Genomic DNA, 21,332 nt, shown 5'->3' on the forward strand with positions numbered 1-21,332 from the left:
CTTGCGGTCGAGCATCATCGTAATCACAGTTGATAGGCGGCTTCTTTCACCATTCCTGAATACCACGCAAAGTGGACCTTTGGCCTCTGACACGCCATGAACAAGGCATTTTTGACCGTGTAATATATCAATTCTCTATTGCATCTGTTTTTGTCCTTCTGCCATTCGTTTTGATCGTATTCATACCATTATTCGTCATTACACCCCTGAATACTTGAAATCATGCCTTGATCTGGGCTTCTGAACGCACTTCATAATCATACATTGGATAGCAATTTCTCGCAACGTTCGATGTGATGCGTTTACTTGATTTGCTGTATGCGTCTGTCAGTGTCTATCTTGATGTGGTCCATCCACAAGCAACTTACAATGGAACGATGAGGAGGCTGGTTCTCGGGCCGACCATCGGCTGAGATCGCCAGGCGGCTAAGCGCCGCATGAAGATTGTCATTGTCATTTGCCTTAGCAGGAGACAAGCGGACAGGCTGTCCTGCGGCTTTGACAATGGCAGGAGAAAGTGAAGCGGCAGCGTGGCCGATGGAGTATTGCGGAAGGTAACCCTGAGCATTCTCCGACGTGACGGCGCCGGGAAGTGCGGCCGCGGTGGCAGTCACTCGCTCAGACCAGGCGCGAACGCTTCAATGTGTCAGCGATAATCTCGGCGAAGATAGACGGAGGTGATGGGCGAAGTAGACAGAGCAGACGACAGGAACCAAAGACAGAGAGAGACGACAGAAGGCACAGGAAAGGCCAAATGAAGTGGTGATGAGAGACAATGACAGCTGACTTACCAAGAGTTGAAGTACGCCCGCTCTGACTCCGTCTCGCCAACCTGGTCAGACGAGCCGGAACTATCCTTCGACTCGACACCTTGGCTGTTGAAGTAAGCTACCGGGCGAAGCTTGTTGCCACTGCGAGGCTTCATGGGAGAAGTCACGTTATCCGACTTTGTAGCTCGCTTCTGGTCGCGCTCGCGGGCCGACACGGTTCTGGTCTTCAACACATTGCGGTATGGCTCCAGGGGCGCGAACGGATCCAGGTCAGTAGCGGCAGGCAGCGAGAAACCGTAGTCCTTCTCAGGTCTTCCCGTAGGCAGCTTCTCGACAACATTGCCTTCGGGCCGGGGCTGCTTCTCGGGAGAGACTGGGTAGAAGTCCTTGCCATCGAACTTGGGGAACTTCTTGCGCAGGTGCACAGGAGCATCGGTCCAAAAGAGGTGTTTGGCCATCTCCTCGTCTTGCGTGAGAGAGCGATGGTAGATGTAGTCGCGAAGATCAGGGCTAGGGTCCAGTCCGAAAGGCACCTCTCCAACAAGATAGGGCAGTCCCAGGCCCGCGTTATCACGTGCAAAATTAGAGAATGCGTCGTCGGCTGGTGTAGGGGGCATGGAAAGATAGCGGCTTTCCTCCAGATTGGCGGGAATGGGGCCGTGGTACCTACCACCGTTGAAGGCATCCTTGGGTTGGTCTTGAACTGTCTTTCGGTGAATCGAAACGCTAGGCTCACGGACACTCTCAGCCTGCGGCTGGAAGACGGGAGCCAGAGCCGCAGAGGGTAGCAGAGAAGGCTTGAAAGAGGTGTCGACAGTTAGCTTGACCTTCTCCCTCTTGCGAGGCTTCGGCTTGTCATCGCCGTCGCTCTTGGTCTTGGCGTCGGCGCTGTCCTCAGTCTTGTCCGCCGAGTATTGACGACCCAAGTTGTTGCCGGCCTCGCGAGCCAGCTCTCCCTTGAGCTTGAGCTCGAAGTGCTGAATATCCCCCCGAAGCTGGCGTGCGTACTCCTCCATGTGTCGCTCATCGATTTGGTGACGATTGTATGCCAGCTGTGCCTCAGCTTTCTTGAGACTGGTGCGGAGGCCTGCGAGCTGGTTCTTTGTGATGATACTAGGTCGAATGCTCGAGAGGTACTGGTCAGAAGCGGCGTCACCAGAGGTGGGGGTCGGGGTGGGAGCGGTCTGGGGAATACCGGCCGTCATGGGCGTAGGGGGAGGCTGCTGCTGGTAAACAGGGCCAAGAGGACCCATGATCGGGCCAGGGAACGGCATGCCCATAGGCATCATGGGGTGAGGAGGGAAGAACCATTGGCCGCCAAAGGGAGGCGTCATGAGGTAGCCGGGGTGCATAGGCATCGGCATCGCCGGCATACCAGGCTGCATGGGAGCCATCATCGGGTGACCAGGAAGGAATGGCATGTTGGGAGCTTGGGCCTGACCGAAAGGCAGCTGACCATTGTTCTCTGTAAGTCTCTCCTTGCTGCCCTTGCCAGTGGGCGATGAGTGGGAGGGATCAAGAGTGTTGGGGACAATTCTTCCGCCAGCAGTCACGCGGACATGCGTAGGAGATCGCACGGCCTCGTAGAACTGCTCGAAACCTTTCCGCTTCTGGTCAGGCAGAGTCGGTCGCTGTGATACTGGCTCGGGGGCCAGGATCTCGGGCTCGGCATCTTGTCCGTCGAGTTGGCGGCTGCCCTGACCATCGAGCTGGTTGGCATCAGCAGCGGCGACAGTGGCGACAAAGGCTTGCTCCGGGAGCTGAGGAGGAGCCTGTGTCTTGACAATGGGTACAGTCTCCGATTCCGTGGAAGACGACTTGCGGGCCTCGGCATTGGCTGCTCTGGACAACGAAGGCAGGCCTCTTCTGTAGCGAACTCTGTGGCTCATGATGTGGGCTGCAAACTTTGGTCAGTTTGCATAGTAGCAACAAGTGACAGCGATAGGTACTCACAGAGGACCTGGCTGTCTTTGGTTGTCTCGAACAATGCTTTCTCCATGTACAGCTCCCGCTTGGATCCCTTTAGGGCCAAGAGCTGGTCGGCGGTGTACTTTCGGGAAGCCATCGATATCTCCGGACGACAGAGGACGAAGATGGGTGAAGCCGAGCTACGCAAACAAGGACGATGGTGACAACGACGGTCGTGACAGTGAGCGAAATTGGTTGATCTGCCAGGTAAGCTTATGAGAATGATGCGGCAAGACGGATGCGCAAGATAAGAGACAAGGAAGAGCGCCGTCCAGGTAAATAGCGAAATGTAAGGATGGATGACGACGAGGGTAGCTTGAAATGGAAATTGAGAGAGGCAAAGAAGATGCCAGCGACAGCAGGAATTGAATAAACTTACCAAGTTCGACGGAGCAATGGTCTCTTCGGCAAGCTGCCGCGTTCCAAAATTGAGGTGAAGCAAAGTGAGGCCGACGGTGAGGGTTGAGGTGGGTGTTGTTGGGAGAAGAATGGGGGTGGGTGAGGGTGAGGAGAGGAGAAGAAGTACGAGAGGAGGTTTGGGGACTTGAAGATCAATCAGACGGATGAGAGGGTAGCGAGTCCTCTCCAGAAGCGAAGGTGCGGGTGAGAAAAAAAACAGAACAAGGTGGGAAGGTGGGATGCCAGTCTGAGAGTGAAGAATTTTCAACGGGATATCCTTAGGGGAAAGAGGAACGAGAACCTCGCCGAAAGGGCAAGCACAACCGCATATTTGGTAGTCTTTCTTACTGCTGGTTGGACAAGTGAAGGAAGGAGTGAATTGTGCCTACTTGGTGCGCAGGGTTGGAAGGAGGTGAAGGGAGTTAACTGGACCAGCTTAATAGTGAAATTATGGACTTGCTGTGACTTCTTTCCATTGATTGCACCTGAGATGACGCCGGGCTGGATGCTGTAAATCCTTTCACCAAGCAGCACCCAGCCTTCTGACACAGCAACAACAGATGAAATGAGACATTCTTTGATCCGATACGACGACATCAACTGGCACCAATTGCACGAAGGTCTTTCAAAGGCGTAGACCTCTGCAGCACCATAGCTTGTGAAGAGGGTGCAATGAACTTTATAGGACTTCTTTGTATCATTGACAAGTACTCTTTCTGGACTGCTCAAGACTGATTTAGTTGTTGGGAAGCTAATACATACATTGTCCACAAGCAATACGATTACCCAAAGTTATCAGCAGCCTGAACCAGACATCAAGAGATCCAGTCAACTGGAGCAGCTGTTGAAGCAACTGCCTCTTCAGATACAGGGAATAAAGGCATGGGAAGCTTCGGGTCCCAAGCCTGGAGTCAATGGAAGGGAGGAACCATGAAGTCAATATAAGGTGTTACCCACTAATCCAGATCGACAAACACAGAAGACAAGGAAGGTGGTGGCCAAGGCGACGACGTTGCGTTGGCTAAGGGAAGGCATGGGAAATTTGCAGTGCCCTTGCCATTATGTACCTTAGGTAGATGGATCGATAAGCGAGAAAACATGAGCTGCCATCAGAGATACCCCTTCCGCTTCTGCCAACACATTTTGCCATAGCTGCCCCATCCATTCGCTACCTTACCTACCTAGGTAGGTACAAGGCAGCCTCCAGCTTTGCCGTCTTTCCGCACGGCAACATCGATACCCCAAGCCTGCTTCAGTTTCTGCCATTACATCAACCTCCTCTCGCCACTGCACGCGTGCAGTCCGATAGGGTCGGAAATCACCTCCCGCCGAATATCTTTTGTCCACGTCGAGTTGACTTTACCAAAGAAAGACATGGTAACCGCGCACTCGTCCACGGCTACGAGCCCAGATACCAGACCCTGGCAAGTTTGAAATTCCGAACACCCAGAAAAACGCCAACGGGGGAGTGACCGCATTGGTTCTTGTTGCTGAATAGGAAATAGGTGGATGCCGTGCCTGCTACCCTGCGCAGTAGTCGGCAGATCCTCGCAGGGATGTCTCTCAAACTGGCCCAACTGAGCTGGCAAGCATCGCATGAGCATCCCAGAGGGTGATGTCCCCCCCATGCGAGCTTGCCGCAATTCCGCAATTCCGTCAACTTGCCGTGTGGCTTTGCTATTTGGATTTGAGGATGCCCGGTGTGCTGGCATGTCGTATCGTACGAGTTGGAAACACCGAAACCAGAGAAGAAGCGCCGTGTAGTCGGTCCTTGTCTTGCAGCGCAAGGAGACGGAGCTGTGGGAAGTGACCCTACTCTGTGCTATCCAAATCGGCACCCAGGAGGATGGCACAGAACTGAATCGACACTACCAGCCAGAATCATTGGTCCACAGTTGGATCCTAGACCCGCTGCCTGTCGTCTGGATTGTCGGGGACAGGCACCGGAGGATCAGGTTGGGGCTTGGGGCGTGGCTTGTCAGCCTCCTGCAATGGAGCAAATGCTGATGCCGCCTGCATGTTGCGGGAGATATCTTGGAGAAGGCCGCTGATACCCATGATTTGCTGCGTCTGGTTGTCCAGCCAGCACCAGTCTGGAACTAAATATGTTCTTGGGTAGTAAGGTTGACGAGGCGCCATACGAAAGCGAGACAGAGGCCCGGTGCGGATGAGCGCTGGTTCAAATACTGCAACAGCTGAGTGATCGAGAAAACAAAGACGAATGGGATGATAAAGACCGCCATCAAGGCAGGGAGGCTGACCATCTGCATCTTTTTAAAGAGCTTCTCAGGGCCCTGCCTTACCTTGCCATGCCACCCCACCCCACCTTCGCGAGCCCAAGACGCTCGAGCGGCGGGAGGGATTGGATGCGGAGCTCACAGCCCTTTCGGAGGCCCTCCCAAGCTTCCAAGTTACCCGACGGTAGGGACGGGAAGGATGTTTTCTTGGTTCTCCTATGGGAGTCTCTGCCGAAGGAGCACGTGGCTCGCAGCAATGAAACCTCTTGATACTTTGATCACCAGGATGAGCTTCGAAGGCGACGAGCAAAAGACAATCGGCGGGCGGCGGTGGGCTGCTGGCGGGCACCTCCCAGGAACCCCTCATAGACTTGCCGATATGACAGGCCCCGACCTGAAGTCTACTAGGAGTCGACCTACGCACAGGCTCTCACCTGTCACACTTTCTTTTTATATATCAGGGACATATCACGGAGGATCATGGGTACGGACAGGGATACAAAACCTGCTTAGTCCGTCCAGCTGACGATGACCAAACACGGGACCAAATAATGAAAGACGGCGGAACACAAGACGGTCAGTCCAGATGGCGTGTCGAGCTCGACTCTGCCGCCCTTGCGGCCTGCGCACGCGCTTCTCGGGGTTCTTGTATCACAACAGACGACTGCTCCGCTGGCATCAGCTCAAAACGAACGCTAGGGCGCAGCATGGGAACGTATTAGACCGGGCAGGCCGTCAAGGTTGGGTTCGGTGAGCGGCAGATCGACTCGGGCGGGGCCACTGAACGTTGGGCTTCGGCAGGGCAGTCCTGCGCCGCGGGAGATGTGCCGGAAATTGGACAGATTGGACAGGATTTTGCGGTTTTGACAGGTGTTTATCCGCTGGAGCTGAGCTTCGCTGGAAGCTGCTCGCCATTGCCGCCCCTCAACTGGAGCCTGTCATCAAGCTTTACGTCCTGAAACGACAGGGACATGAAAACGGCGACAGGGATCCTAGTTGGGATTGAGCGGCCCGTGAAATGGACGACAACTGCCTGAACGGGACGACATCGACCCATCCGCTTTACGCTCTCTGATATGGGAGAAACTGAGTGAAACCGGGATGCCCGTCATTCGAGACTCGTCTACGACTTATTGAGGGAGAGCCATGCTGCCACAAGACCGATTGTTGTCTCCCTGGCTAGAACCGAGCCGATTCGGCGGGTCTTGCATACGGTAACTTGGCCCGAGAGTCACAGTCCGCAGCTCCGTTCCGGTCAAGGTACCCGGCGAAAGGCCGCCCACGCGCGTCGCAAACCCCCCTTCTTTCCGCTCGCACTTACCGACTTCACATGTTGCCTCCGCCGAGGACAAATCCTATCCGCTTGCAGCAGACACCACCGTCACGCCATTGATGCCGGAGATACGTCGAAAAACCAATCCATGACGAACGAAAGCATCTCAATCGGTCGATGAGGTCTGGCAGTCCTACGGTTGTCGTCGATCGATGATGGAGTCGGGCGCAGTAATGAAGCACGCGAGGACGGGATGTGAGGGCGGCCCGAGCGGTGGACGCGTGACCGTCACATCAGTCTGGCTGGTGTTGGTGGGATGGGACACTCTTGTGGGACACTCTTGTTGTCGTACAAGGGGGCATGCCAATAAATTGGCAGCTGGACAATGCCTCAACGTATTCACCACCGTTCTCTGCCAGGGTCGACTGCAGCCTTTAGATATCGGGAGAACCGGAATGGAGGAGTGTCCCGCGATACGGGCCACCAGCAGCAAACATGGCCGTCTGTGTGACCAAAATCATACCCTTACCGTACCATTTGGGTCGAACACTACCTCAAAGGAATGGGGAAGTGCAACGTCGAAACACACACGCTTGCACATCCTGGGTACCTAATGGACAGGCTTCCAAGTGCCGGAGATCTTGACGATGTCTAGCCAAACGACGCAAATACAAAGGCCGGCAATAGGCAAAGTCAAATAGCCCAGCCCTCGTCGACGGAGATTCTGTTTCTAGCGTGCATGCCACCACTGCCTCTGCTGCTGGCATGGGACATAGGATGGAAGTTTCGGCGATGGGAGAACCCACCTCGAACAAGTAGGGTCTGCGTCATCAATGGCCATCATCCTCGGCCGTCGGGCCAAAGCAAACTAGGGGAAAGGGGGAAATGGACGCCAATGTACTCCGCACCCAGTTTACTGCCACTCAGTACAGCCGGGACCCCCACTCTCTTCTGGGAGCACTAGGAAGAGTTTGGATGCACCAGCAGAACGCACAAAGAGGGGCAACACGGGATATCTTTGAGAAGCAATGAGGGGTATTCGGGGCGCTGCAGACATCGAGCATCCCTCAAGCAACCACACCCCGTGGCCCCCGTTCCGACCCTGTATCATGACTTGCAGCTAGGCTAACTGTGGTCTAGTCAGGCTGTGTACAGCGTACATGACCTGCACCGTCAGGGGCTGGAGAGGGGCCGCTTTTGACCGGATTCGTCGCCGAGGCTCTTGTCATTGGCCGGCTTCAAGGAACCTCTCTTTTACCCGCGAGAGCCAGTCCGCGCCGGAGTCCCTTCTTTTCCTACTGTACGACCTTGTGCAGCGCCGGAGACACTTGACCGACGGATTTCACAAGTCTTGGATTGCTTGCACCCGATTCTCAATTCAATGCTCATCCCCATCCCTTGCCCCGCAACGCCAGAACACCAGCGAGCACCCCGCAACCCAATGCACAAATGCATGTGAGGGCGGAAGAAGATTGAGCGATCCAGCAACGAATGAGCCTCCTGACTGGCTGCGGGCCTCAACATGATGCTCGTGAAACCTTGGACAACCTTGGGAAGCTCGGCACATGTTGATGTCAGACGGCTTACCCCTCCTGTTCCGTACAAGAACACCTGGAGTTGTCCCCGATGCTTCGTCTGTTCTGGTACTCTCTCTTTTCCCTCTTCACAATCACAACCACCAACCACCCCGACCAATTAGTGCGAACTGAGGGTCTGATCACTCGACACACCAGCCTTTCTACTTGTAATATACACATTAGCCTTGGGGACACAAAAAGCTTTGTTTTGATCCCTGACATTTCTTCTTCACGCATTTTCATCCAGTGTCTTGCATTCTTCGAACCAGACCCCCACGTTGGTGATGTCCCACCCTCAACATGTGACGACGCGACTGACCCAACAATCAGGAACCACCGTCTAACCGTCCGAGCGACCGCACCCTGTTCGTTCGACATCTAGACGAGACGACTGACGACCAGCCTCGTCCTCGACTTCAAAATCTTTCACAACCATGGCACCACTCACGCCCCATTGGACCCAGCCGTCCCACCCGGACATCCAGGATGTTATCAAGGCGAGCGAGACTGAATTTCTCACCAAGAGCTTCTCCAAGGTGGCTCTGCCGCCTTTCGCAGTCTATGCAAAGATGTCTTTCCCACCTTGCAACTTGGCAGATGAGCCAACATACGCGACCGTCCAGTGCGGCAAGGATAAACACCTCAACCTCAACAGTGACCTGCTGTACATCAACCACTCCTGCGAACCGTCTCTAGTCAGTCATCTTCCTGGGCCCTCGCCAGGTCCCCAGAACCGCGAGCACGGACAGGCAGGGTCATCCTGGGAATATGTGAGATTGACAGGTGCTATTTATAGATCTTCGACACGGGCAACTTTAACGTTCTGGCTGGCCCGAAAGGACTCCAGCCAGGCGACGAACTGACTGTAAGTTTGATTGACATCCGTCACAATTTCTCCCGAGACCGAGGAAACCCCCTCGCCCCGCGAAACCAGAACATCACTCATATACCTGGTCATCACATCCGTACTAACCGGACCACAGTTCTTCTACCCCTCTACGGAGTGGCACATGGCCCAGCCCTTCGACTGCTTCTGCGGCACCCCGTCTTGCCGCGGCCGCATCGCCGGCGCACGCGACATGCCCCGCGCCCAGCTCGAAGGCCTCTGGCTGAACGGCCACATCCGCGAGCTCCTCGACGAGCGCGACTCTGGTCGCTCTGGAAATGACGACCCGACCGCCCAAGCGCTGAGAGACGCGCTCAAGGCCGCTGAGCGCGTTGTCGAGGCAGCCCGCTCCGCTCTGAGGACCTACACCGAGTCATCCTCCGCCGGTGGCAACAACGCCCCGCAGCAGGCGCAGGCGATCAAGAACGGCGTCAACGGATCCAAGACCAATGGCAGCAGGAACGGGGCGAGTGCCCGAGAGCTGGGCGGCGAGTTGGGTGGTGACACGACTGCGTAGATGCGGGCCGGTAGCGGAAAGGTGGCCCGCTGAAAGCGTGGGGAGGCAACTCAACTTGTCTTGCGCACACTTGATCTGAACTGAGCATTTCCCCCGTGTTTCTCTTTCCTTGCGAATTCAACATCTCGCTTCTCATATCTAAAACGATGTCAATTGAATTCAGGAACCGAAGACGAGATGGGCTGGGTTAGAAAATCGTAGAAAATGGGGATAAAACAGAGGATGATTTAGACAATAGACAAGCCATCAGCCCCCATTCGACACATTGCTGCAGAGGCATTGTTCCGTGATTTTTCTGGATTTCTTGACTCGATTCTACACGAGAAAATGACACTCTAAAACTCCAATGATATGCCCGACCAGAAACCAACCAGGAAAAAAAAAACCACAGCATCACACGCGATCCTGGCACCCCTGACGCCTGTACCACCGTACTACTACAATCGGCAACAGCATAATCATCAACACTGTCTCATTTTCTCTCTTTTCATTCGCCCAGGTGACGAGACGGCCCTTTGGCAATCTTAGTCGCGATCAAGCCAGCGGTCTCCCAAACTCTGCCTACGTCCCTTCTCGCTGCCGACGCCTCCGGCATATTGGCTCTCGCTATCCTCCCACTCCTTCCTCTCCACGATCCTCCGAGCCAGGAACGCCCTCGCAAACTTCCACGCCTCCGTGTCCGCCAAGTTCCACGCCTCGATGGCGCTGCGCACGGCGAGGTCCTTGGGGTCCTTGGTCTTGCCCATGTCCCGCGCGCGCTTGAGCAGCGGCGGCTCCTTCTCGAGCTCCTCCTCGGAGGCGACGGGGCCATCGGCTGGGTCGTGCTTGGGCTGCGGGCGGCGCTCGGGGCCGGGGACGGGGGTCTCTGAGGTGCCGTCGGTGGCATTGTGGGGAATGGCGAAGCCGAAGTGCCAGTCGAGGTCCTTGGGCAGGTCCTTCTCGGCGGTCAGCCAGAGGGAGTGGGCCGTAGCGAACTCGCCGGCGACGGCTTCCTTGAAGCGCAGGATGCGGGGCTCGGAGCCGATACCGACGCCCATCAGCTCGGTCGTGATGGCGGTCAGCCAGGCGTCGCGGTCGGACTTGCGGCGGATCCAGGGAATCTCGATGTTGTCGTTGAGGTTCGTGAGGAGGACGGTGGTGTATGGGTGCGGGACGGTGCCGATCGTGTAGAGGGTTGTCGTGTTGCGGTAGCGCGGGGGCGTGGCGATGTGCATGGACTGGGCGGGCACGCAGGGCTTGCACTTGGGGTTGTTGGGCGGGCAGGAGCCGGGCATCGGGGAGTCGGGGCACATGGAGAGGTCGTCGGCGAGGTGCCAGGCATTGTCGATGAGGTGTGTCATGTGCTGCGGCAGGGGCTTGAGGACGGCGATGCCGTCGGAGAAGACGTTCTGCCAGGTCGTGTGCAGGTGGGCGTTGATGAGCTGTTTTAGGCCCCTGAGACCGGCGGCGCGGTCACCGGCGATGGCCTCGGCGACTTTGGGGTATTTGTCTTGAATGATGTCGACGTCGTAGTAGGCGATGGCTTTGGGGAAGTTGTCGATCTTGAATGTGTCCTCGGACGCAGCAGCAACGAAGTCCTTGGTCTCCTTGAGCTTGGAGCTGGCCATGGTGGCCTTGATGGCGGCAGTGACGTCCTTCTCAGCGCCGGCGAAGAGGCCGTTGCCCAGGTTGTTCCAGCGGGTGAGCTGGGGGTACTCGCCGCGACGGAGGTAAGCGATGAGGGGATCCTCGTGCGAGCCCATGGGAAGGGTGGTGTGGTATGCGAGCAGGCCGCCGCGCATGTTGTCCCACGCAAGCCAGCGCATCATGTCGGTCTTGAGGTCGGGGTCCATCTCCTTGTTGCGCTGGAGTTCGTCGTAGAGGGGGTTCTTCATGGCCTCGGCAGCGGAGAGGATGATGGGTTTGAAGCCACGGGCCCACCAGGCACGGCGCCAGGTGAGGAGGAGCTCGCTTTCGGCATCCTTCGCATCGGCGGGCTTCTTGATGGTGGTATCGTAGTAGCAGTAGATTGGCGGGCGGGTCTTGAGGGGCGGGAGGAGAGAGCGCTCCTCGTCGAGGGTCAGGGAGGAGGAGAAGGGAACAGAGAGCCACTTCCAGTCGGCCCACCAGGAGGACTCGCCATAGGTGTCGTTCTGTTGGCGCGGGGGCGCGTGGGATGGTGTGCGGAAGGGATTGAGGCGGCTGGTGGCGGAGAAGGGGTTCTTGATGGCGGCCGGGATGGAGAACTTGTGATCGGTGTACTTGCTCAGGCTCGGGCCGGAGGGGATGGTGCTCGGCAGGGTGAAGAGGAGGGAGAAGACGGCGAAGATGGAGATTGAGACGAGGAGGAATGAGATGCGTCGTGTGCCGAAGCGGGGGAGGGGACGGCCGAATATCATGTGTTGCTTCGGCATGATGGGCTAGGTCGCGCGGCCGACTCAGCGGCGGAAGCGGCGGCAGTGAGAGAGTGAGCTTGGCAGAGCGCCGGGACCCGGTGGGATGGTAGGTTCGATTGAGGCTATCGTCGGCCAGTCGACTCGGGTCGGAGAGGGTCAGGCTTAGTTGGGAAAAGAGGTGGACATTGACAGGGAGCTCTGATGAGGGCCAAGCCAATTAGACGCACAATTGGCTTCTGCAGATGGCAAAGAAATACAAAGGCTAATTGGCTGGTTTGGGGAAGAAGAGAAAACGCAAAAAAGCTTAAACGAAGGAAAAGGGAGCCTCGAAGGGAGCTTTGAGGAGGAGGAGCGAAGGCACGCGATTGTGAGAAAATTGAGCTGACGACTTATCATCGATAAACGTCCAGTCCTTTCATCCCTTTTTTCCGGGCTGGGGGTCCCGTCGCTGACGACGGCAAGGCACTGGAGTCTGGACACGGTAGGCGGCAAGGGGAACTCGGCACAGCATCTATCTGAACCAACCAACCAAGGAGCTGCTGGGCAAAAGTGTCATCCGTCATCCCGCGCCCCAAAGGTCTGGGCGCGTTTTCAGTGCCTGCAGGGATCTGTACCTACCTTAGTCGTGTGGTGTGGCTTGACAGCTTGCGTAGCTCCTCGATAAGGGCAGGTCACTGGCTTGTGGCTCAGGCACCGTGTGGCTGGTGGATCATCTGGGGGAACTGGAGTGTTCGGTTCCTTTGGTCTCCATCTCACCTCCACATCACCAGACGTGCTTAGGAACTCCTGTTGTTGATATTACCGCCAGAGACGATGCAACTCAACATGACTGCGCCTCACCCTATCACTCTATTCTTTCCGCTACAGGTGAGAACTTCTCGTGTTATCCACATTGGCCCTAGCGGTTAAGTTCGTGCTGCTGCAGTCCAGCGGCACAGCATCCAATTTCAGTCCATCATGGTCTTTAGCCATTGAACAGCCCTGGAAGGCCATCGTTGGATGCAACCCTCGCTTCTAAACCCATGCAAAATATCCTGTGTCTCTGAAATGGGACCTTCTTTGGGTCTAGTCAAGGCAGACAGGAGATGAGCTTAAAATTTCCCGCGGTGCCTAATTTGCACCTTATGAGGCCCGATCCGCCCCTCTCTTGATCCTCTGACTGCTTTCCCTCTCTCACGAATCACCCACCATGCTGTCGCATCGCAAGCACTGGCTCGGCCAAGTGCTGCTGAGCCTGTTGTGTTTCTGCTTAACTTCCGCTCGAGGTGACTACTTCACTAACCCCGCGAGCTTCGAACTCGACCAAACGGGTGCCCAAATCACCACTCAAAACCTCAACACGACATACACGCTTGGCCAAAAGGTTCAACTCACTTGGGTTGTTCCGAATGTGCCGTACATATCTCTTGTTTTGGTGCATTGGGGAAAGGATGAGGGCGTTCCAATGGCTTCATTCATAAGTAAGTTGGTTCAACCCTTTTCCATTTTCCTTTGGCTAACATACAGCAGCCAACGATCGCAACAAGGGTTACTACACTTGGTTTATCGGAGAGAGCGACGGTCTCACGGAAGGATCAATAAAGAATAACCCAAACTTCGCGCTGAGGATCGTCGATCCGACCGGGAACTACACCAAGACGGGCGACCCTCCGGGCTTCATCGACAACGAACTTCAAAGCAGGGGTTTCGTCATCAAGGGCAAGGCAGAAACAGAGGCCAAGGCCTCTTCAGCCAGCCTGTCCATAGGCGCTGTTGCTGGTATTGCCATTGGATCATTCGCAGTTGGCGCGCTTGTGGTACTTGCGGTGTGGTGGCTCTGGCTCCGGAAGGGACGCTCTCATTCCAGCCACGACGATGCCCGCCACCATATGGCACCTGCGATGCGTCACGACTCAGCCTACGCAAGTCCAAACTCCTCGGGAGACCACATGTTTCAGGCCCATAACCCTCACGGATCTTCTCATCTATCGCATCAAGTCAGCAACGTAAGCCCCATCAGCCCGGTGCGTCGGCATACGCCCCCGCCGTCATATCCATCTCCGATCGACGAGCATCCGTCGCCCATGACGGAGCTCTCTGGGACACGTGAACCCCAAGAAGTCTCGTCGGCCAGCATCAACTACCCAACTGAACTTGCTGGATCCCATCGACGTTGAGACTAGGGAAGCAACATATGTTCGTTAGGTGTGGAACGGCGTAAGCGAGGCGCAGTACTCTGCTGTGAGCAGATATGCTACAAGCTGAATTGATCCTATAATAGAGGTCTACTTCGTATAGTTATGATGTCCGCCGCCATCCTAATCAATTAATATTTATAACTGAAAATACCTATCGTGGATCTTCGTCTGGGTTCCACGTCGGCGTCCGATCTTAACTATACTGATATCTGATTTCATACTCTCTTCAATGCATTATGCAAAAACTCGAAGCCCTGAGATCACTTTCAGTATCAAGTCCTCCCGGACGTATGATTGAAAGCGTATTTTCGAAGTTGAAAGGATGCCCTAACACAGATCCGGCATATCTCTACCAAATTTGCCGGACGATTGCCCCACAATTGTTAGGCCATCAATAGCCTCCATTGGAAGACACTGGAAATCCATGACTCTGCGCCAACCTCACTCACTCATCACTAACTTGAACCTCGTCACCAACTTCCTCAAAACCCGCACCCCTGCAATGACAGACGCCCAGCCCGAAATGAAAATCGATCCCGCCAGAGCAAAGGCGCTCGTTTCGCAGCTGCAGGCCGTGCAGGAGCGCGTCACTGCCGTTGCAGCGGGCCGCAATGTGAGTTTCCCGCGGGGTGTCATACCCCCCGCCAAACCGGGAATGAAAAGTCGCTGACGAGACGGTGACAAGGTCCGCTTGGTGGCCGTATCCAAGCTGAAGCCGGCAAACGACGTTCTCGCGCTTCACCAAGCCACGCCGCCGCAGCTTCACTTTGGAGAGAACTACGCGCAGGAGTTGGGGCAGAAGGCGGAGCTTTTGCCGAGGAGTATCCAGTGGCACTTCATTGGCGGCTTGCAGTCTAGTACGTTGACTTATTTCCTTTACACAACATCTCATCATCTCTCATAATGAGACGACTATTTTCAACTCGAAGTGAAAGAAGAGGGAGAATAAATGAGAAGGACTGACACACAATAGCCCACGCCAAGAAACTGGCTAAGATCCCAAACCTCTTCTGCGTCTCGTCCGTCGACACCCTCAAGAAGGCCCAGCTTCTCAACACCTCCCGCGCGGAGCTCATCGCCTCCAACCCTGACGCTGCTCCCCTCGGCATCCACGTCCAGGTCAACACCTCTGGCGAGGAGTCCAAGTCCGGCGCATCCCCCGGCGAGGAGACGGTCGCCCTCTGCCGCGCCGTCGAGAATGACTGCCCCTCGCTGAGGCTTCTGGGCCTCATGACGATCGGCGCCATCGCGCGGAGCAAGGCGACGACGCCCGAGAACGAGAACGAGGACTTTTTGTGTCTGAGGGAGCAGAGGGATCTGGTTACCAAGGAGCTGGGGCTCGACAGGGAGCTGGAGCTGAGTATGGGTATGAGTGAGGATTTTGAGGGAGCTGTGAGACTGGGAAGCGGGGAGGTCAGAGTTGGAAGCACGATTTTCGGAGAGAGGGGGCCGAAGAGTGAGGCCAAGGTTGTGGTTTAGGGGAATGGGCTTGTGTTTGGTGGGTGATTTACGGCTTGGTTTAGAATACAGTGTGACGTTTAGACTTGGTTTCTGTTGCTCCCTTCTTCTTGGTTACTGGCACTATCCACATAAGCGTGTTTCTGTTGCATATCCAATAACATGATAGTCTTACAGGCCTCTTCCGTACATCCCCAGCATTCTACCGTGCAGAGGCTGTAAGGCTCGGTGATGTTTCAAAGGATCACGTTCTCGGTAGCCGAAGGAATAGCGGGTGCCCTCGAGAGATTGCGCAAATAATTTCGTCCATCCAGCTGCAATAGTACACAACATATGCGACTAGAAAACGACGTCCTTGGCCGAGTGAGACTGGTCACAACATGCGAAAACTTTTGCATACAACGTATCTCGAGGTGTTACATTTGTAGAACAGTGAGCGCTGACTCTGGCCACATATTTCGGCCTTTCCACTTCAATTCAGGTATTCTCCCGGCATTCATTTCGAAAGCTTTTGGCCTTCAGTCTTGCGCTTTTATTCCAACGGTCATGTTTCGGTCGCCTCATTTCATGTAAACATCCAAAAGGATATGCCGCGAAGTCATGGCGAGCTCAACGCAGATCTATACCACAGCGACAACAACACACTGGTCGGTTACGAAGGGACAAAAATTGTCAACGGTCTATGAGTTGGCGCCCCAAACAACGCCGTTTTCTGCCACAGACAGCGTCTGCTCTGTCATTCCCAAGGGAATCCGGTGCGAAGGAAAAACAAACGAAGTGACGCCACGGACGATTTGCTGGGGGCTTCAGTTCGTGGAGGAAACAACAACGTGGTTCCCGACACAATGTTTCCCGAAAACCTACACCAATATCTTCAAACCTTTCGACGACTTCGGTGAGAAAGACCACGCTATGGGTATGATACAAAGAAGTGGTTGACAAATCTTTGATTTCAGATGATGTGACCAGTTTAGCCTACCCGGGTACAGCTTGCATCAGCGACTGGACGGCGGCTTGCACCAAGACCTTAGACCTCACAAGCTCACAACGATACATCCAAGTATGGTGTTGTCCGCCCGGCTGGAGCTGCTACAAGGCACCTGCAGGGTTCCCCGATACCCGCGATTGCTACAGTATCGTCAGCACGCCGACCGATATCTGGTTCTATCCCATCGTGACGACGGGACGGAGCGATAGTACTATTACGACGTCTTGGACGAAGGTGCCTCTGGCAGATCTCCCAAATCAAGGCCCTATTGAAGTTCATCACCCTGTCTTTCCGCTCGAGGTGCGCGTTCCGACTCAAGATAGCAAAACAGAAGCCTCTGGCATGTCAACAGGAGCGATCGCCGGGACAGCTGTTGGCGTCATAGTTGTAGTGCTCGCTCTCGTCGGCGGCGGGCTGTTCGTATGCCTGCGCAAAAGGAAGCAAAAAAGAGAAGCAAAAATCTTGCAGATTGCTGCTGGAGAGAGAGATATCCATCAACGTGGCTACGACAACAAGCAGGAACTCTCAGGGGATCACGCCCATGAGACCATAGAGCTGAGCAAGACGTCACCGCCCCCAGTCGAATTATCATCACAACCTCGAGCTGCAGAAGTAGAAGGAACAGTTCGCCCTGTTGAACTGGCATGATTTTCAGATAATGTCTGTTGTTTTTCGTCCTGTATATGCAGCAACTGTCTGTTAGTCTGTGTATTAGACTTGCACTCTACCATGCATACGATAAAGTAGTAATAATGGATCAATAGCAATAGATCATCCACGCCATCTCATATAAGACGTATATATGAAAGTTCAGTTCTATGGGCCGCCTATTGAAAGCCATTTGGGTGGCAAGTGATTTCTTCTATCTCAATGCCTCGGCAAGGGGTCTATTTGACCGTCGGCGAAAACAGCTATTACACCGAGCCCATTACTCGGTGCCCTTCAGCCCCCAAACACGCATTTATTAGCTACAGCGGTAACGAAATCTCTTCTTGTTCTAATGGATGCGGATACAGTTTCCGACCATTGGTACTACTCCAGGAATTCCACTGTGATTCTGTCGCTCGCACCACGGATGAGCTGGCCGAGACCCCACAATCCGGCCGGCTCGGTGACGGGACGCATGCGCCGAGTATCATCGGCTTCGAGATCGAATGCGCTGAAGGCCTGATGAAGATTCTGACCAATTCTAAGAGCCCTGATAGCTGTTTTAAACTCGTATAAATCACATGGACTTTTCAAAAATGTCAACCCAAATTCACTGAATGTACCAAGAGCTGTTCAAGTTGGTCACTGTCAGCCCCTCGTCACCTTTTTTTCAAGATGCCACAGATCAACGGAGCCTCGGAAGCCCTTCACTTCCCAGCTATAGACAGCCCTGCGGCAAAAGGTGCCTCGTACTACACTCCGCTTCAAGATCCAGTCTCCGGCACCGCAATCAGCACAACCACCGGCGCCCCCATTCCCAAACTCTTCACGCCGCTGACCGTCCGTGGCGTCACCTTTCAAAACCGACTCTTCTTGGCGCCCCTCTGCCAATATTCAGCACAGGACGGATACGCAACTGACTGGCATCTGACACATCTGGGTGGCATCATCCAGCGCGGACCTGGTCTCGCCCTGATGGAATCTACTGCAGTTCAGCGGGAAGGCCGCATCACACCTCAAGACATCGGCTTGTGGGAAGACAGTCAGATCGAGCCGCTGAGACGGATCATCGAGTTCGCTCACAGTCAAGGTCAGAAGATCGGCATCCAGCTCAGCCACGCCGGTCGTAAGTCCAGCACCGTGGCGCCCTTTCTGCACATGAACGCTACTGCAAGCGCGGAGGTTGGCGGATGGCCTGACGAGGTGTATGCGCCTTCTGCTCTGCGGTTCAACGATGCCTATCCGCAACCGAGGGCTATGACACTCGAGCAAATCCAGGAGTTCAAAAGGGCGTTCGTGGACGCAGCAAAGAGGGCCGTCAGGGCCGGCTTTGACGTGGTCGAGATCCACGCCGCCCACGGCTATCTCATCCATCAGTTTCTTAGCCCCATCAGCAATCAGCGCACAGATGATTACGGCGGAAGCTGGGAGAACAGAGTGAGGCTAGTCCTTGAGATCACAGATCTTGTGCGAGCCTCTATTCCAGAGGATATGCCCCTTTTCGTTCGAATCAGCGCGACGGATTGGTTTGACAACATGAAGAAAGAGTTTCCGGAGAGCTGGACTGTTGCTGACTCCTGCAAGTTGGCATCGATTCTTGCCGAGAGAGGTGTCGACTTCCTTGACGTCAGTTCCGGTGGTATTCATCCTCTGCAATCTACAAGCATCAAGTCTGGACCTGGCTACCAGGCACCTTTTGCCAAGGAGATTAAGAGGGCGGTCGAAGACAGGATGGTTGTGTCTGCTGTTGGCGGAATCAGCACGGGTGCCATGGCAGAGGGGTTTCTCCAGTCTGGTTTGGATGTCATCATGTGCGGACGTTGGTTTCAGAAGAACCCAGGTTTGGTGTATTCGTATGCTGATGAACTTGAGGTCCACGTCAAGATGGCAAACCAGATTGGTTGGGGCTTTGGTGGGCGCGGAAAGGGCACAAAACAATAAACGGCATAGACTGAGCGGTACGCTTGCAAGGTTCTTATTATAACACTTCTTTAAACCTTAACCTCGTATCTCCGTTTTGAGACAACCTCGCTCTTGCTGCTGACATTCGCTCGTGTCTGTCGAAAAACGAGGAATTTCGAGTGCACTGTCCCAAAAATTTTGACTGTATGGCCTTCTTCAAATGGACATTGATTTTTTTCCCATAGTGCTGAAATCTTTTGCCTCCAATGTAAATTCTGGTAGGGTTGGCTCTCCGGGTAGATGGGCATAGCTAGGTACCTATCTATACCATCACTCTATCTAGCGGAGGCCCCGCAGTCCTTATTGCGTTTTGCTCTACATGACATATTCCTGTTGTCTCCGTTACCGTCTGTTTAGGTTTCTATTTCTGTCGTCCGTCTTCCCTGTTGTCGTCTGTCGCCCGTATTGTCTCTGTTGCTTCTGTCAGTTCTAGTCATCGGAGGAACTTATCGTTTTACTATTAATAGGTAGGCCCCAATCCTGCAGTAATCAAATTGATCATCCAGCGTGTCAATCAAATCTACTGACGAAGGTACTAGGCCCTCGACGCCGATTCTCTCCTCTCTGAAGGTGGACACTTGTCTTCTTGGAATAACCTCATACAAACTTCAAACAATGTTTACTCGGTTTATGGAGCTCCCTCCTGAATTGAGACTTCTGATCTGGGAGCTCGCCGTTCGTCCTCTTCTGCCGAGTATTCACTACTTCATGGTAGACAGAGAGGAGGACGACGACGGCGGGAAATACTTTACCACGTTGCCCATAGATCGACACCCGGATCGGTACCTGCTGGGCGGAATGGAAAAAATCTCCCTCATAGGAGATGATTCTGGGTTATGGACAGCTTGCAAGGAGTCGAGATGCGTCGTGCAAAGAGCGTTCGAAAATCGTTTCCCTCGGACCGAGGGACCTGCCCCAGTCATATTCGGTACACGTCGTTACAGAAGACTTGCAGACAGTTCCAATGCGCGTTCGAGAGCCGATGAATATGCGAGAACGTATCTCAGTACAGACGCATGGATTGCGGATGCCAGCTTCGGTGTGCTTCCGCAGAAAGACTTGACAGTCTTCCAAGCAGTACCCCGCAACACATGGGACGTGAACAAGTTCATCAGAGACCTAGGATCTACGAAATGGGGTCTGGGAGTTGCGTTTGACGAGCCGATTGCGTTCGAATATTTTGCATTCTGGTCCTTCAATTACGACATGTCGATAGGTTTCAGCTCTGAGCGTCGGGCTTGGGAATACACGTTTGCCAAGCTCGCTGAAATGATGCGAGCCCCAGGCCCCCGTGCTCTATTTATTCGCCTTTTGATGGCAAGATACGCTGGTCGGATTAAATCCAAAATTTATCTCATTCAGTACGGCACATCGCAGAAGCCGAATTTCGACCAACGACGAGAAAACCGGGCCACTTTCTCCGGCTGCGGTTTTACTTTAACACAAGCCAGTTCAGGCGACATTGCAAGCCTCATATACTCTCCAATGGAAATGGCAGGCGTTCACAGCGGGTGCAAACTCATGACAGCGTGGGAATTCGAAGATACGATCTGGTTCATGTTCTTCCGACTTTTCGGTTTCCGGGATTCAGGGAACCATGTTCGGACTCCGCATCATGCAGAAGTACTGGTATGCGAAATGTCAAAACATTGAGAGCTACAGCATGAGGGATCAAAGAGGTCCCTCATATCGATTTTGCGTCCAAGCTTTGCTGAGATCGCTATTTGTAACTCCCTCGCTCCTTCGGCTGCGCTTCGCTGCGCGCCAGGACGCACGCTGCAAAAGGCCCACGAAGACAAGAAAAGAAAAAGTAAGGGACGACCAGGGACAACAAGGACGTAAGAAGTAATAAAGAAGAAAGATGGAATAGAGATTAAGCAGTAGTTGCAGTAAAGGGATTATACAGTCCCAGCTATCCACAGCCTCAGCTCGCAGCGTCATGCCAGAACGTCAGCGTAGATATGGCTCTCCTAATCACACCATGGCAGCGTGGGATTTCGAAGCTAGAGTCTGGTCCATGTTCCGAATACTTTTCGGCGGTCTTTGGATCCTGTTCCGGCTCATACAGACGTTCTGATTTGTGAATTGCTGAAACAT

At 54.4% G+C, this 21,332-nt stretch overlaps 7 protein-coding genes across 7 annotated transcripts; 5 read left to right on the plus strand and 2 right to left on the minus strand.

Annotated features, from left to right (window-relative positions):
• Nucleotides 1-302: 302 nt before the first annotated feature.
• GCG54_00003272 (uncharacterized protein) lies at nucleotides 303-2,835 on the minus strand (the record flags this gene model as incomplete). The annotated part of the gene is made up of 4 exons (XM_045403347.1): nucleotides 303-314; nucleotides 369-636; nucleotides 792-2,667; nucleotides 2,724-2,835. 4 exons carry the CDS (start codon nucleotides 2,833-2,835, stop codon nucleotides 303-305), a joined length of 2,268 nt encoding a protein of 755 aa, XP_045261628.1.
• A 5,823-nt stretch (nucleotides 2,836-8,658) lies between these two features.
• Nucleotides 8,659-9,627, plus strand: GCG54_00003273 (uncharacterized protein; the record flags this gene model as incomplete). Its single annotated transcript, XM_045403348.1, has 3 exons — nucleotides 8,659-8,994; nucleotides 9,021-9,089; nucleotides 9,208-9,627. The coding sequence occupies 3 exons, from the start codon at nucleotides 8,659-8,661 to the stop codon at nucleotides 9,625-9,627; spliced, it is 825 nt and encodes a 274-aa protein (XP_045261629.1).
• Nucleotides 9,628-10,151: 524 nt separating this feature from the next.
• GCG54_00003274 (uncharacterized protein) lies at nucleotides 10,152-12,020 on the minus strand (the record flags this gene model as incomplete). The annotated part of the gene is made up of 1 exon (XM_045403349.1): nucleotides 10,152-12,020. The coding sequence occupies one exon, from the start codon at nucleotides 12,018-12,020 to the stop codon at nucleotides 10,152-10,154; it is 1,869 nt and encodes a 622-aa protein (XP_045261630.1).
• Nucleotides 12,021-13,191: 1,171 nt separating this feature from the next.
• GCG54_00003275 (uncharacterized protein) lies at nucleotides 13,192-14,158 on the plus strand (the record flags this gene model as incomplete). Its single annotated transcript, XM_045403350.1, has 2 exons — nucleotides 13,192-13,462; nucleotides 13,512-14,158. 2 exons carry the CDS (start codon nucleotides 13,192-13,194, stop codon nucleotides 14,156-14,158), a joined length of 918 nt encoding a protein of 305 aa, XP_045261631.1.
• A 445-nt stretch (nucleotides 14,159-14,603) lies between these two features.
• Nucleotides 14,604-15,658, plus strand: GCG54_00003276 (Pyridoxal phosphate homeostasis protein; the record flags this gene model as incomplete). The annotated part of the gene is made up of 3 exons (XM_045403351.1): nucleotides 14,604-14,792; nucleotides 14,865-15,036; nucleotides 15,153-15,658. The coding sequence occupies 3 exons, from the start codon at nucleotides 14,604-14,606 to the stop codon at nucleotides 15,656-15,658; spliced, it is 867 nt and encodes a 288-aa protein (XP_045261632.1).
• Nucleotides 15,659-17,948: 2,290 nt separating this feature from the next.
• On the plus strand, nucleotides 17,949-19,214 carry GCG54_00003277 (NADPH dehydrogenase afvA; the record flags this gene model as incomplete). The annotated part of the gene is made up of 1 exon (XM_045403352.1): nucleotides 17,949-19,214. The coding sequence occupies one exon, from the start codon at nucleotides 17,949-17,951 to the stop codon at nucleotides 19,212-19,214; it is 1,266 nt and encodes a 421-aa protein (XP_045261633.1).
• Nucleotides 19,215-19,850: 636 nt separating this feature from the next.
• Nucleotides 19,851-20,888, plus strand: GCG54_00003278 (uncharacterized protein; the record flags this gene model as incomplete). The annotated part of the gene is made up of 1 exon (XM_045403353.1): nucleotides 19,851-20,888. The coding sequence occupies one exon, from the start codon at nucleotides 19,851-19,853 to the stop codon at nucleotides 20,886-20,888; it is 1,038 nt and encodes a 345-aa protein (XP_045261634.1).
• Nucleotides 20,889-21,332: the final 444 nt, after the last annotated feature.

The sequence above is a fragment of the Colletotrichum gloeosporioides genome, assembly GCF_011800055.1.
Source record: "Colletotrichum gloeosporioides strain Lc1 chromosome Unknown consensus_63, whole genome shotgun sequence".
NCBI classification, from domain to species: domain Eukaryota; kingdom Fungi; phylum Ascomycota; class Sordariomycetes; order Glomerellales; family Glomerellaceae; genus Colletotrichum; species Colletotrichum gloeosporioides.